The sequence below is a fragment of the Anticarsia gemmatalis genome, chromosome Z, assembly GCF_050436995.1.
Source record: "Anticarsia gemmatalis isolate Benzon Research Colony breed Stoneville strain chromosome Z, ilAntGemm2 primary, whole genome shotgun sequence".
In the NCBI taxonomy this organism is placed as follows: Eukaryota; Metazoa; Arthropoda; class Insecta; order Lepidoptera; family Erebidae; genus Anticarsia; species Anticarsia gemmatalis.
Window position 1 is genome coordinate 21,685,764 of NC_134776.1, and position 17,238 is coordinate 21,703,001.

At 35.4% G+C, this 17,238-nt stretch overlaps 1 protein-coding gene across 2 annotated transcripts in view; it reads right to left on the reverse strand.

Annotated features, from left to right (window-relative positions):
- t (C45 family peptidase tan) overlaps positions 1-16,651 on the reverse strand; it is a 65,082-nt gene extending 48,431 nt beyond the window's left edge. Inside the window, exon 1 of one of the 2 annotated variants that reach the window (XM_076134657.1) lies at positions 16,585-16,651. In XM_076134657.1, coding sequence (XP_075990772.1) covers positions 16,585-16,594 — 10 coding nt within the window. In that variant the 5' untranslated portion in view covers positions 16,595-16,651. Of the gene's footprint in view, positions 1-4,967; positions 5,079-16,584 lie in introns of those variants that run through there. The other variant, XM_076134655.1, reaches the window with a different exon arrangement.
- Positions 16,652-17,238: the final 587 nt, after the last annotated feature.

Consider the following 17,238-nt stretch of genomic DNA (forward strand, 5'->3'; position numbering starts at 1 on the left):
AAAAAAATGTGTCACCTAGGTGTATGAAAAATAGATGTTGGCCGATTCTCAGACCTAGTCAATATGCTCACAAAATTTTATGAGAATCGGTCAAGCCGTTTCGGAGGAGTATGGCAACGAAAACTGTGACGCGAGAATTTTATATATTAGATAATACAAGAACTTAGTAGAGCGTCTTCTTTGCAAGGCTCACGGCTGGTGGAGGCATTCAAAATTCAGAATTTCGATCATCAAAGTTGGCATAATGGAAATACATAGAACTAATACATACTCATATCCGTATATATCGTGCATGCCAAGGCTTGCTACCACGTTGCCGGATTATAAGCTCGAGTAGATTTTAAGGAGACTGGAGAAAATTAATTTTAAACATTCGTAAACTCAAGTGCATAATTGGATTATAATTAACCAAAATGCCTAACATAACGTCGATAGTCGTAAAACTGAGTACCAAAGGTGTAAAGTATTTCGACACCTATATTGACAAAATTCACTCTTGTAAAAACTTCCATCACCTACTTTAATCTCCTAAGTAGTCTTTTTGTAATAAAGAAGTGCCTTTCTTTGATTCTGGATCCTTATCTACCTCCATGTAAAATGTCTCCGAAATTGGTTTAGCGATTTAATTCTAAAAGTCTGACAGTCAAGCAGACAAGCGTTCATGTCTGTTATACTACAACTTCATCACTGCAGAAAGATCTTCCGAGACAAAAATTATATAAAGTATTAATTCGGGGTACAAACAATCTGTAAGCTCAAATCTTTATATGTATATATAATTCTTCTGTATGTGTGTCACTGAACTTCTCTTAAACGGCTGGACCGATTTTGATGAAATTTTTTGTGTGTGTTCAACGGGATCTGAGAATGGTTTAGATTCACAAAAAAAAACACAAAATATAAAATTATTCGATTCTCATGAAATTTTGTGAGCATATTAAGTAGGTCTGAGAATCGGCCAACATCTATTTTTTCATACCCCTAAGTGACAATATATTTTTTTAAATTTACATGGCAAAACAACGTTTGCCGGGTCAGCTAGTCCTACTTATATTATAAATGCGAAAGTTTGTGAGAAAGTATTATATGTACGATCTTTGTTAGCCTTTCACACAAATACTACTGAACAGATTACGATGAAATTTGGTATATAACGTAGCTGAAGACCCAGAATAACACATAGGCTTTTTATCCCGGAGTTCCCGAAGGATCGGGATTTACAATGAAAGGGTTTCCACGCGGACGAAGTCGCGGGCGGCCTATCGTTCATCATAATCTGTAGAGTAGCTGTTTTAGTTACTCAAGTAAAAAACATATCAATGTTTACAAACGTTAATTTTCTTAACACCCAGGTCTTAGGTCATACCCAGCATGGCTATATGTCTATAGGTAATAATTTACGAGTCACGAGTTTGTTTGTATAATTAGTAATAGTTCTTGTGGTTACGTATCAGGAAAATCTGCACTTTTCCGCGTGAATTTCCTCGGTTACTTTGTCGATTGTTTAGGATCAGTAATTCTCAGTAAATTAATGTCAGCAAGTGTTTACATTTACTTAGTTCGAAACTTCACTCTGACATATATATTCTTATGTACTAAAATAATTTGTATTTTAATTTTTTTTTTTTTGATTTTTTTTGTGTACTAGGCAAACTAGAGAACTAGAACTGGATAGTAAAGAGATAAAATAAACTTTTTGACCGTATCCTTATCCGTATTCGTAACTGTATCCGTATCCATAACCGTCCCTGTATCCGACGGATAAACAAATATTTGTATTGAATAATCATCTTCGTTTGTGGCTAAACATTACTATGTTTATTACCTACTTCAAAAACCACCTTTTGGATTTCCTCGAGGAAATTTTGGAGTTGTGTTTTTCCGACCACAGGGAAAGTGTACGGGTTTCAATAAAAACTTTTCCCTGGGTAAGTAATACGTGATAAAGAAGTACTTTCCGGGTTAAAGCAATGGTCTCCTCGCGATTAAGGCCGGGGCTAAGTCTTGGGACGCGGAGTATCCGATTGAAGGTACCGCGTAACCACTTTATGGTTGGTTTTGACTGTTGAAGGAACACCGTCAGGTTTTTAGTCGGTATGCCCAAATTTATAGCCGGAAACTCTAGCCGGCGTACCCAACAGACCCCGCTTTCTCCCTGGAGTGGGATATGCAGTAATGCATTTTTCTCATGCAAAAAAAGGGTCAGGTCTTGGGTACCCTGGCCAATCGCGGGTAGAGGTCTTTGCATATCCTCAAGAAACGTGTTAAAGAACTTTTAGGCATGCATGTTTTTCCTTCACTGTTAAGACCATTCATCATTATTTGTGACACAAATATACACATATTATCAATAATAATAATAAATATCATTGAACAACTCACACACGGTCATTTGATTCCAAACTAAGCAGAGCTTGTACTATGGTAACCAAATAACTGATAAACATACTTATATACTTCTAAATACATACTTATATAGATACATTAACAACCAGGCTCAGAACAAATACCTACTCGTGCTCATCACACAAAGATTTGTCCCGGGTGGGATTCGAACCCACCACACGCGGCGCTACGGTTGTTGCGGCGAGGTGACCGCTTAAACCAATAAGTCTCACATCAAACAGTTGTATGTAAATTTCAGGATTTTAACAACGACATGCAATGGCCTTCGATTCGGTTGAATTTCACAAAACCTCGTTAAGAAAAGGTCTCTATATTGTTCAACATTTTCATGACCTCATTTTTAATCTGCCATGAAAATATCCAATGTTATCAGATGTTTTCATGAATTATGGTTATTCTTATTAATTAACACTCAAGGTATAATTTTACAAATTACATATATGAGTATGTTTGCGTAAGACTAGGTGCGATGTAACTTGATTTATTTACGAATAAATAGTTTAAGCAAGAGTTTATCGTTGTCTGGAGGGCGTTGTCTTGCCATATAAATTAAAAAAAAATAGTGTTACTTACGGGTATAAAAAGAATGTGAAATGAGAATCGGTCAAGCCGTTTCGGAGGAGTATGGCAACGAAAACTGTGACGCGAGAATTGTATATATCAGATGAACTGTACCTCGATTCTCTACCACTATCGACTACCGACAACCGGCTAGCTATCGAAATTTGACATTTAGAATGTACTGCCAAAATGTTTCCTACGACACCCGTCAGAGGCGCTGATCAGATTTTCATACAAAATTTCTCGATGACAGTTCGGTTGTCGGTAGTCGATAGTAATAGAGAATCGAGCTACTGATCATATTTCTATCGGATTTTAAATTTAACTGAACTACATTAATTAATCCCTTGCTGTTACTTTCGGTATCTTATCTACTAAGTATCTTACGGTCCTTTCAATGTGAGTTCATTGACCCATGAGATTGGTAATCGGAAAACTAGTACACCCTACTTTCTACTATTATGAAATATAGCGGAATTAAAACTAATGTTATCGTTATAATAACAGTTATCGTTAGGAAATAATATACATTATCATTCCCATCTATACTCTTCAATAAAATGTCATTAGTGTATCAAAATATATATTTGAAACATTATCTATACTAATTCAGCTTTATAATATATAGATATTATAAAGCTGAAGAGTTTGTTTGTTTGTTTGAACGCGCTAATATCAGGAACTACTGGTGCGATTTGAAAAATTATTTCAGTGTTAGATAGTCCATTTATCGAGAAAGGCTTTAGGCTATATATCATTACGCTACGACCAAAAGGAGCAGAGTAGCAATAAAAAATGTTAAAAAAACGGGGATAATTTTGACGCATTCTCTTTTATGTGACGCAAGCGAAGTTGCGCGGGTCAGCTAGTATTATGTTTTGTTTATTTGTTTCGCATAGGCAACGAATATATTTGTAACGATTTAAAAAACTTCGAAGTCATATATTTTTTCATTGAGGACGGATACAGACACTAACGATTGTTGAAATACAATTAAGATATGATGGTTAAAAATACAGTAAGAAAATTTACCGTCGGTTCAGAAATAAGAGAAGAGCCGGCAAGAAAGTCTTGGCCACTAATTTACATCGCCAAATAGTTTTTTACTGTTAACTTATTCTCATTACAACAAAGTAACATAAGCCATGTTTTTCTCATCTATCATGTAACACGTGAGCTATTATTACTATAAGTATAAAGGAAAATACTAAATAAGGCAGGCTACGTCGCCTCCATACATATTTTCATTCATACGTAAACACAAATCTTGTCATACACACAAAAACTATGCATAATTACGATTATTCCGCTTTATTTGACATAACTACTGCCTATAGAATCACGCAAATATTTTTTTGGTCAGTCGAAACCAGATTTTGAGAGAATTTACAACACTAGGCTATGAATAATTTTAAAACATGAAAAGTAAGCCATTTTAGTTCGCTAAGCGTGTATACTGTATATGTTATATCTATATATCACAGACACACACACGCTCACGATCACACAAATACACGCATTCTTCCTCATTATCTACGATACAAAACTGATTCGCCAAATAAATGTGTTGTTTAGCACAAATCTCGAAAACAGCTGAGCCGATTTCGCAAATTATTTTTTTCACAATTTTCCTTGAAGCACGTGGATAGTTCTTACGAAATGAAATTGAAAATAAGTGCAAAAATGGTTATAAATAGGTAATGGAGTTCGCTGGTTCAGTTAGTATTTAATAAAACAATAAATAATATTATTTGTATAGCTGGTAATGACGCTCTAACGAGTAATGTTATTTACAATACAAGAATAATATATTCTGTCATACTAAAAATAAGTAGTAATTTTTAGAAGTACCATAATTTTACGCGTCACATAATCACGGCTGCTACGGCACTGCTAATTACCATAAAACATTTTATTTCAATAGTTAAAGACTCGCTAAGCAAATTTTTCTGTCAACAGTACTTAGTTCACAAAATCCAAACAAAATATTGAACACTTACCTAAAAGTACAGTCAGCACGAGAAATAATGTCACGTTTTGAAACAAACTCATGATTGCTCACGCGTCGAACGTCTTCACTATATGGTGGCGTTTGAATCACTTATTTAAAAAGAGCCGGTTTTATATTCGGAGGAAAATGTACTGAAATCAGTGTAAGTCAAGAAGGGTGTATGTTTGTATGTCAAGAGCGGTTTTAAGCCGCGGCTTAGGCTTACCCTTCGAAGGTATAATTGGGCTTACAAAGGTATATTTTGGCTTTAAACTGATAAGATATCGGTGATAATTTACGACTGATAAGTCGCCTCATATTTCGGTCGTATTATGGACTAGCTCTACCCGCGACTTTGTCCGCGTGAAAAGAAGTCCCGGGATAAAAAGCATCATATATGTTAATCCGGGTTATAAGCTATCAGTGTACGGAATTTCATCAAAATCCGTCGGTTAGTTTTTTCGTGAAAGGGTATCAAACATACATCCATCATTACAAACTCTTGTATTTATAATATTAGTAGGATAGATACCGTTAGTTAGGGAGACGTAATCGCACGAACAAAGACTGTATTTTCGTTATAAATATAAATTAGAGCCTGAACTACAGTAGTCAGCTTACGCGTATTATTTTTATAGTGTCTTGTTAGTTCCTAGTTAGTCACTCTTAATTATTCGACACCATGAGTTTACATAGTTGGTTTCCTCGTGGCAAATAATTGAAGTAGATGCATGTTTGCTGGTCGGCCACGTTGTGAACCTTATTATCGAGTATAGGTATAATTATAGTTTATTCCTAATGTTACTTACTACAATTTTATATTTGCGCTTTTTACGCTTGCGTCACATAAGAGAGAATGGGTCATAGTTCTCCCCGTTTTTTTAACATTTTCTGTTGTTACTCCACTATTTATGGTCGTAACGTAATGTTATAGGTATAGCTAGCCTTCATGAATAAAAAGTAACAGCTATGTAACAGTAAAATATTTTTTCAATTGGCACCAGTACCTACCTAGTTCCTGGGATTGGCGCATTCAACCAAACAAACAAACTATACAATTTTATAATATTGGCATGGATTTCTTTTCGAAAATGATAGACTGCGGCATAATACTAACTGTCGACGAAATATATGAGCGCTCCCATTAATAGATTCCGATATATGATGAAGTCCTCGTGATTCACATTGCAAGGACTTTCTTTAGCTTCAAAATTCTAAGCCATTTATTTATCCTATGGTTAGTGATGAACCTAGTGCTGCAGTTGTTCCAACCGTCAAAAGACTGACATGATTCAACAACTGCTATTTTAATCGACAACAATTAGGACTGAAATTATAAATGTCTATGCCACCAAAAACATTCTATAAAAACCTCAAGTCTCGCCGTAAAAAGTGGTGAGATCTATATAATACCAAGTCGATTAATCTATTTAGTCTCTACTTAAAGGACCTTCTGTCTTAAGTTATTACGTATGTTATTATCATGCCAATTTAAAAAAAATACCTTTAAAACAAATAGACTGACCTGGCCATCGCATGATTTAATTATTAGTATGTATCACACTACACAACACTACGAGAAGTTAATGCTCCTGAAATGTTAATGGCGAATTTGTGTTTTCTTGCGATGACCAAGTCGATCTATTTGTTTTAAAGGTATTTTTTTTAAATTGTCATGATAATAACATACGTAATAACTTAAGACAGAAGGTCCTTTAAGTAGAGACTAAATAGATTAATCGACTTGGTATTATATAGATCTCACCACTTTTTACGGCGAGACTTGAGGTTTTTATAGAATGTTTTTGGTGGCATCTCACTTCTTTTTGTAGAGCGAACATAAGTCCAATTTGTATGGAAAGACGTTTTTTTTTCATAATTGAACATATTTTCCTATGGGAATGTTGTTCAGTTTCATGTGCTACACACCCTTACCCACCCTATACCCCCTCCCGTTATGCCTCATATAGTAGGTACCTATTTACACCTATTTATTTTATTTTCTACAGTAATAATAATTCATTAACTGCAAATGTAACCTTGTAATCTTATACATTTATATGGGATTACAATGTTATTGTTGCAGTTGGTGTATTTAAAAAACTGGACCGAAATTAGAAAATATTAAATTTTTCCCATGATTAAGACACTAAACCCTATTTGTATTCTAAATTTTAAGCTTCTAAGTCTGCTAGAAGTACCTTAGACTTTTGATGATCGGTGAGTCAGTGAGTCAGTGAATCAGTGAGTGACAAAATTCAAAATTTTAACAAGTTGTCATTCTTAAACTACTGGTTCAAATTGACTGAAATTTTAAATATACCGTGTTTATACAATGACTAATTAGTTGCTGAAAATCCAGGCTTCTTGTTTTATCCACAACGAAATTATAGGGGTGTCAAAAATAGCCCGAATTGCTTCGAGAAAAGGATGTTACGGCCGTGCCGCTTTTTTTTGCTCGACTTGCGGGGGCACTTCCGTGCCCCCAGATTTAAGCACGGAGATACTCGGTTCAAATACTACGAAGCGCCAAGCGGCCACCTACAAAATGTCTGCATAAAATTTTGCGGGTGATCGTTTTGTAACCGGTGAATGCAAACTACAAGGTATGTAGCAAGTCTTACGAAAGAGTGATAAGATAAGAGGTTGCTGTATCCTTCTTTCTAGGGAGTCCCCTGTGCCTGTAATGAGTACAAAGAAATTATCTGTTTGTAAAGGAAAATATTAAAACAGTCTTGTACCTTGAACTGACTTAATATAGTTTTTGAAGGCATGTCAAGGCTAGCCACTTGTATTTACTGCAATTTTAGGGTTTCGACTTGCTTGCTTTTAAGACTCAAAAATCTAGATAAATTCTTAATAATAATGAAAGACACATCAAGGACCGAATACTTACAAGTTATTTCAGTAGCGTTTAAAGTATTTATTTCTATAAAATGTCATAGTGTCCATACTGTATACATAAATGTCATGAAATTTAAACGGGCACTCAAAGTTGAGAGATGTCGAAATATATTTATTTTCTCCTATGTCTTTATTCTTAGATTTGATTTTACCAACATTGGAAAACTTTAAATGTGGAATTAATTTGACCTGGTAGTATTATATTCTTTTCGAATTTCATAACAAATATATGACTTTGATCCCACTAACAAAAGAATTAGCATTGCCATCCAACGTGGCAATGCTGCCAGCATTCTGGGTACGTAACCAGTCGACGATGGTGAGGAGAAATTCTACGACGCGTGACTCTCCTTTCGTCATTCCTTTGTATCCGTATTTTATATTGTAAATATATTGTGTAATTGTACATATTGCATGAAATTTCTTGATAGATATATCAGTAAATTTGTTAAAGTTAAGATAGAAATAGTATTAATAATAATGAACTCTTTTGTTAAGTTACTAACAAAAGTCGTTCCTAAGTTACCTTTTAATTTCCGATTTTCAAGACTGTGATCTAATGGAAATTGCGTAGTGTAGTGGCTTATAGTTTCAATCTGTCTTCAACATATATTATGACCAGACCCATTCTTTTTCTAAAAGCGGAAGATCTGTCTATACTACCTGTGATAAATAACACTAGTTATTCCATACATTAGGAAACTAAGCTATTGTCTAATAATTACATTAACGACAAATAAAACTATGCCAACGATTTGTTAATGTTTCTTAATTAATTACTAATGTCGTACTATAATTGGTATTTAATTACGATTGTGTATCTCACGCCTATCGGCCTATTATTATCAAAATGCCTATCTAGGTGACCTAGGCATTGAGTAGGAGGTTTTTTGAAGGCTTTTTGTACCTAGTGCATGTAGTGAAAGTCCAAAGTCAAACAATGTTAGGCGTATATAATATCCTGATTGTAAAATGTCAATATTTGAATGCCAAATGGCTGGACAGACATTGATGAAGTTTTGAACATTAAATTGTAATTGTACTGTATATTATTATTTTTAGGTTTAACCAACGATGCATTAGATTTTAAGTGAAACAGTTGTATAAAAATTTGGGTAGTCTTCTTCCATCTTCTCTTAATTGTAGGTAGTTCATTTTTTGGTCGAAATATAATACCTTCAACAGGAAGAAAGTCTGATAGAATTAGATCTTTAGTTGAGTGCAAACTATTTTCTATACTTTAAGTACGAGAAAAGTCGTCGTATTTATCTTGTTTAACCGTAACTGCATACAATGGTAGGCAATGAATAATAATTGAGTGACAGTAGGCAGGCATCCATCTTTAAAATTACAACATTTCTGTGAAGAAACAAAGTACCCAATTAGCTTCGCTTGCTTCAATTTGCAAGGAAAAAATATGTCATCCAATCTTGAGAGACTTCCTATAACGATAGACCAACATTTATCATCACCAGCCTAGCCTTCCTTCTAACTTTGTTGGAGTCGGCTTCTAGTCTCACCTGATGCAGCTGAATACCAGTATTTTACATGGAGCTATTGCCCGGACCTCCACAATCCAGTTACCTGGGTTACAACACGATACCCTTCGCTAAGACTGGTTGACAGGCTTTTCAAGCTTCTAACTACTGTTAACGACTGTCAGATCTTGGAAAATGACATCCGGGCTACAGGAACTCGATATGTATAAGAAGGTCACCCATCTACAAAACAACCTCAGTAGGCGTAGCTAACCTCAGAGATCGTTTCGCGCGGCTGTTCTTAACTAAGACACGAGCTCCTCAGGTTTTCGTTACGAATAAAATATTTTTGGTGTGAAAATTTTAGAATCTGTTCTGATAGTCAAATATTTCTGATTAGCACCTATCCTTTAAGGATAATAGTGATAAAAACCGAGTACCTCACATAAGATACAGGTCATATTGACGTCATGATCGTACTAGTTACTACGTACATCGTTAGTGCGTGGTGTTGTTGCAACACGATAAGAGCCGCGGCGTTCTTTGCACGGTTTGTCACGTGTTTATAATTACGCTATTTATTTATTTAATAAGATATACAAAACATAGTACATGACTGCTCAGCAGAGAGAGAAAAAATACATTTTTAAAGATAGTAAAATCATGTGACTTAAGAGATTAATGTGAGTAATATGTGTCTATCCGTCACCTTAACTCTTTTTCTAACCACTCGTTGACAATCGGTTGATCTTTAGTTAGGTTTGTCAGATGGCCGGGATTTTCGGGATTGTCCCGGAATGTTGCGAGTTGTCCCGTGCCCAATAATTTTACTTTGCTGTCCCGGAGTAAAGAAATACTTTGTTTGTACAAAGCTACGATACAACGTTTTTTTGGGTCTTTCTTACTTAGTGTAGGCCAAAACTCTGTTGCCGTTCGTGGCAACAGAAATGTCCAGGCAATGATCAGCCTGGATCTGGCAACCCTTTACCTACTAATGGGCAAGAGGCCAACTAGCCAGGCCATTGCGTAGTATTACAAAATATAAAATTCAAAAAATCATAATCAAATGATCTGGTTTTAGGTTTGCGTCTTAAAATCTTTGATGACTATGATATTCTTGGACATTTCAACAACGTAAAAGTCAAAACGTGAACAATTAACAAGCCTAAACCTCCAAAAAAATTTAGAAAAAAAACCATAGGCAGGTTATTAGCAAAAAACAGAGAGATAATTTAATGAAAGCAGGTTTCTGTCCATCCTGTTTAGTTGGTCGTTATTCGGAACATAAGATGACATCGACCCTATCTACACTAATTCAAGAATGCGAAAGTCTGTCTATTACGCTTCAACTGAAGAATAGATTTTGATGAAATTTCGCATTTTTTGTTAGCTCGTGGCTTAGATAACAATAGCCGCGCGAATCGATCTCCGAGGCTAAGCGACGCTTGACGAGGTTGATCTGCGGATGGGTGACCATCTTATACATATAGTGTTCCTCCGTGTTTCGGAAGACACATTAAGTTGTGGGTACCGGCTGCCGTTTTCGAAGATCTTTGACAGCCGTTAACAGTAATCAGAAGCTTGAAAGACTGACAACCAGTCTTGCCGAAGGGTATCGTGTTATATCGGGGTCGGATAGGCAGTCGCTCTATGTAAAACACTGGTATTCAGTTGCATCCGGTGACTCTGGAAGCCGAGTCCAACATAGCTTGGAAGAAAATGCTAAGCTGATAAATTCGCCATGAGATAGTTGAAGAATCCAGAAAATATAGGCTATTGTATTTTAAAAAAATAACGTTTCTGTAGACTATAAAGTTGTGTTTCTATACGCAAGCAGAGCCACGCAGGTCAGCTAAGTAAATAATCGTGATTAGGCATTTACCATAGAATACGACAAATAAATTATCTTTTTTTATGCGAACACATTAGCAGACACTTCAAAACACATTTATTATGATTTTTTTACTTCTATTTATACAAAGGCCTACGGTTTCCTATGTGACATGTAATGAAGACATTTCAAGGGACGAGTATTATTTCCGCATCAGTTATTTTGTTCGACTATTGTTAAATTCTTAGTGACGATTACTAAACATTGTTAAACCGCTATTGTTTATTATGGGTCAGTATTTGAGAACATAAAACTGTAGATAGCCTAATGGTTCCTAACCTTAATTTTATTATAAGTAAGTGTTTGTGAAGATGTTCTTTTGTTACTCTTTTAAGCATAAACTACTGAATGGTTTTGGATCTGTAACTCTGTATTTACTGCAAGAACGCAATTTACACTTAAATCGCTGTTTTAAGCTAGTTTAAAATAAACACCAGGCATAACAGTTAAATCACTTAACTTCTAGTTCAGTTTTGATTAAATTAAAGGCAATAATTTTAAAGTTACAAGTCAGACTTTTGCACATTACAGATTATTGTTTCGCCATTTCGCAGGCATTGCTTTGGTCCGAGTCCGAACATTCGGAACAATCGTTAGTGGATCGCGCAAGGTTCTGACCGAAATCAGAGCCGGTATGTAGTGTCTTTATTCACACACACACTTCATATTATTATGAGACGACCACTTTCTCTGTAATACAAAACAGATCCACCCGTGTCCAAAGTCCGTAATAAAAACCAAGCGCGATATGACCTCGGATACGAAGAGTTCCTCACCAATAATATTGGTACATTATAGTACTAAAGCAGAATAAAATAAATATTTAAGGTGCCCCCACAGGACATTAGTGATATTATTAATATTAACAGAAAACGGCAAAATCACGTTTGTAAACCCACCTAAATGTTTTTTTTTTATTTGTTGTAGTAGCGCCAACAGCAGCTCGATTTCTACCCCTATCGCCTACCGACAACCGGCGAATATTGAGAAATTCTGCACGAAAATGTGATCCGCGCCGCTAGCGGACCCCGTAAGAACTATTTTGGCCGTACATTTTAAATGTCAAACTCTCGATGCTCCAAGGTATCAACTACAACACAACTCAACTGTACAGAATCGCGCAACAGAAGTATAGTATACGCTATCATGCTGAAAATTTCAACTGTCTAGCTTTTATGTACGACTAGCTGACCCGCGCAACTTCGCTTGCGTCACATAAGAGAGAATGGGTCAAAATTTTCCCCGTTTTTGTAACATTTTTCACTGGTACTCTGCTCATATTAGTCGTAGCGTGATGATATATAGCCTATAGCCTTCCTCGATGAATGGGCTATCTAACACTGAAAGAATTTTTCAAATCGGAGCAGTAGTTCCTGAGATTAGCGCGTTCAAACAAACAAACAAACAAACAAACTCTTCAGCTTTATAATAATAGTATAGATGCGATTTTACCTAATTACAGACAAACAAACGAACAGCGAAATAAAAAGTTTATCTTTGGGACTCTAAAAAGGTCATGTTATGTTTTAAATCATCGCGTTTAAGAAGCAATTGTGTGCAAAACGAGCTGGTCTAAAAACGTTAATCACTTTCTCTCAGTAGGCAACTTCTTGTGCAGTTGTTATTGACATTTACTTCAAACATAAACATTCATTTCTACAGTTTGGTCACGAAACCAATACTTAAATAACATTAAGAGGTAAATATATTTGTAATTTTAAAATAACGGTGTTTTCTCATTTAATAATCACAAGAAACACGAAGATAAGATTGTCAATTTTTTTTGTGGTCTTTCTGTTTGTCCAGACAGTTGCAGTTGCACTGAAAGTTATAGGAGGTCGGGGAAAAGAATGTAGGTATCAATTTGCCATTGCCCTTCGGGGAAGAACGTGAAATTTTGAATAATAAATTTCCAAATATCCTTTCTAAGGAAGTGTTGAGGAGTATCTTCACACTTCCTAAGGAAACTTCATAGCAAATCTTATCTTTCTACGCTTCGGCTGCGCGTTGTCCAACAGTCAATCACTATCAGAAGAGTTTTATATGTATTGATGATTTCTTTCTTAATAACACACAGACAAAATGACGGGTACCATAATAGACGTTATGAAATAATAATATAATGTATACCTCAACTGTGAATACACCGTTCATCATTCCGGTTCCACCCCTCGTCTGGGAGATCAGAACAGGATCTCCTAACTAGTTATCCCTTTGATCTTACGACCTTGAATGACTGGAGAAGGGTGGCTGCTGACCAGGTGGATATGAATAAAACAAGACTTACAGTTGGTAAAATGCTTGCTACTCTCTCTCATGCTTGTTGATTTGCAAGCACAAATGAGGGTGACTTTTTAAGGTTATCGATGCACATTCGAGAATGTGCTTTTTAAATAAATGAAATTGTAAATGGTGGTAGAAATAATAAAACTAGTTGCAACTGTGAAGAGAAACCTCGTCACGAAAAGATGCTTTAGTGAACTTGCCTTGCCTCTCCCTTATTCCGTGAGCAGCTGCCTTTTTTTGGGAAATGCATTACGGCATGTCTCGGAAGCGGGGGTCTATCGGATTCTACCGCCGGCCAGGCGTTCCGGCTTTAAATTTTGGGCATACCGACTAAATCCTGACGGTGTTCCTTCAACAGTCACCATAAAGTGGCCAGGACGAGCAGTAGGACTGTACTGGGTTAAAAAGAAATATTGATTTTGCAAATATCGGAAATAGGTTAGTCGTATAAGCGGAATTTATTTAGCCTAGTAACAGTAAATATATGTCTGGTTCATGAAGTGATGTCGGAAATACAATTGTAATTAAAATGATATCACAGTCACACACAATGGCAATAATAAATAGCCAGCATTAAGTCACGTAGTGAGCGCGTATCGCCAGGTTTTGTCGCGTATCGCATTTAAATTAACTGCGTGCGGACGTGAGCTTTATTTAGATGAAAAATAGTTTTGCAAACGCATAAATTGTTCTACGCTTTATTCTACTACTTAAAATAACAAATGTTGAAGTACTTTCGTAAATGTTCGCGTTTCACACGGTAAGTTTAAGACCAAATAATAGTCTTCTTGCATTTCACCGAATTAGAACATACGCTCATCGTCGATTGCAAGATGGCTTTGGGATTATTTGGCCAATAATTCCATATTTTATAGTTTCATTTTAATAACAGACTGAAAATTTATTACGTGCCTTGAATATGGCAAACATTTGATGGATTTCAAGATGTCTCTGCGTGCCTCCTAGTGTAAAAGGAACGTTGATGTAAGGGCCAAATTCAGTTGATATTTAATTATCATCAAAGTCAGGGTATGCTGTATGTAAATACATACAATAATAACAAACTTGTCCCCATTCTGGTTTTATCACAAGATATCATGATAACGCCACAGTGAGGACACACATACATAGATATCAATGCATTTAACACTCACTATGTTCAGTGACACTACTATTATGTTAATATATATTATTATATACGTATGTACTCTAGCGATAGCCACCGGACTTATTCTGCGTGGACTTTCGTTTTCAGTTCCACTTCTATTAGCCATAGCGCGATGTTATAAAGCCTTTAGTCTAGCTCAATAAATGTGCTATTTAAAACAAACACAATTTTTCGATTCGAACCAGTAGTTCCTGTGATTAATGCATTCAAAGAAACAAGCAAACAAACCAACTCTTCAGCGTCATGTTATTTGTATAAATACGATCAAATCAAGCCTGTTTTCCAAAGGGGTAAACAGAAACTAAAGAACATAAAGTTAACTAACCCCCGGTTTCTGAGGTACATTTAGGGGCAGTTTATCCATTCAATAGCGTTAGATAAACTACCGCTAAATGTACTCAGAAACCGGGGGTAAGACAAATAAATTCCTAGATGGCTGAGCGTTTTGTGATCATCTGAGCTACGTCAAAAGTTGGTCCCGTTTGTTGTCAATTAAGATAACAGTCGTTAAGTCATGTCAATGATCTATCGGCTTGAACTACTTTGACACCATTAGACTGCCTAATTTAGGCTCCCATTAGAGATTTAAGTATTGTCACCTACTTGATAGTATTTTAATGTTTGAGGAATTTGTGGGAAAAATGTTCAGACAGTTGTTAATTAATAATGTTGGAGTAAATGTACTAAAATAAACATGACAAACATTGAAGCGATGTCAGTTTGTAACGATTTCACGGCTATTACTGAACTGATTTTGATGATACTGGGTTTCAAATTAGAATGGGCTAGGTTAACTAGGTTTTATATTTTTGTTAGATTTTAGATATTGTTTATAAACTCTTAGCTTTATCGAAACTCGTCCCTGGAATCTTTGCTACCGTAAAATAATAGTCTCCACTGCGACTATCTATTCGCGATAAACTTCATAACTACTAGACAGACTTGCATGCGGTCTTCGACGATAAACTGGCTGATTATTGAGGAGGGTTTTAGTGTAAAATTATTTATGTTTTGTAAAAATACTACATTACATTGCTGAGTCAAAAAAATAGTAATTGTGATAGAACTCCGTATTAAGTAAAACATTACTGATTGGTTTGCATATCATTATTATTAAATAATTTTGGTCGACAATGCGTAATGACTCTAATAAACGTTAAATATCTGCGGTACATTAGCTAGTAAATAATCTTATATCATTCAACAAATTGTTAAGTGTTGACGGGAATGAGTACAATCTGATAAACGACAAGCATTTGCAAACATTACGTTTATGAGACAAAGCGAATTAACAGATATTCGTATTATAATTACATTGTTTTATAACACTTGGATTATTTGTATGATAATCAAGTGACAAGGCACGAAAGTATGTGATCTACCTCGGTTTAAATGGTTTAAGGTCACAGAATTATTATTTTTATTAGATTTTGTAGATTACCGGCACTGTTCCAATACTCATCCATCAGTAATGGAAACTAAATAAAAATATTGAATGAATAAAAACTTAAAAACCTCTTTAAAATGCATTAAAAAAATACGACTTGTTTTTTTTTTTCACTGACTGAAAGTTGACACTAACGCTCGATAGATGGCGTTGTCCTGTTTTTATAACTCGCGCTTTCTGTCAAATGCAGATTTCCACAGAAAAATACAAGACGAAGTTAATGTTAGGAAATTAGAATAAAATTGATGGCTCTTAGAATTGAAATCAATGATTCTTGTTATCAATTTAATGTACAGACGCGAGCAAAGCAAGGTCGATGTTGATAAAACTATACATAAATCGCTGAGCACTTAAACAACAAAAACTGTTCAAAAACAAAAGAAACCATTTAAAATTATGTTAATTAAGATTTAAATATGTATAATTAAGTGTCAAAATAGCGGTATTTCTTACCTTGTGCCATGTTTGGTGTCAGTGTCTCCTGTACCCTCGTATTTGATCAACTGGCTTCATATCTCCGAAGCCTTTCAGCCACACTAATTACATTACTAGAATTATCTATTACAAACTTGTATTTACCACTGCACATGCAATTTTAAACCTTATGTAGTCGTATTAAGGCAGTATTGATAACATTAAGTTATATTGAATTAAAGATTTGTGTGTTCAGCTATTTGTCACCTAAAACCTCGTGGTATATAGGTACGTTTTTGTATGTTTATAAATACCTTTTTTATTTGGCTATGTTCACGTCCAGGGTTTTGTGTAGATAAGTACATCAGTTACAGATTATTTCTTACTTTTTCCGTTCGTGCGATAAAAAGGAGGTAGAACTACGACTAACCCTAAAAAAGGTTTTTAGTAGCGGTACCTACACTACCTGCCCTTCTATTTGATAGATACTTAGTTCTCTCTCTCATCTCTCTCTCATCGTATGGTTAGTGGTCAACCTAGTGTCAAAGTTATTAAAGCCGCCCGAAAGGCCTTTGACGTGGCTTAACGACTGTTATCTTAACTGACAACAACCGGGACCGACTTTTTACGTGCCCTCCGAAGCACGGAGACGCCCAGTTCAAATACCAATATGCGGTCACCCATCTATAGAAT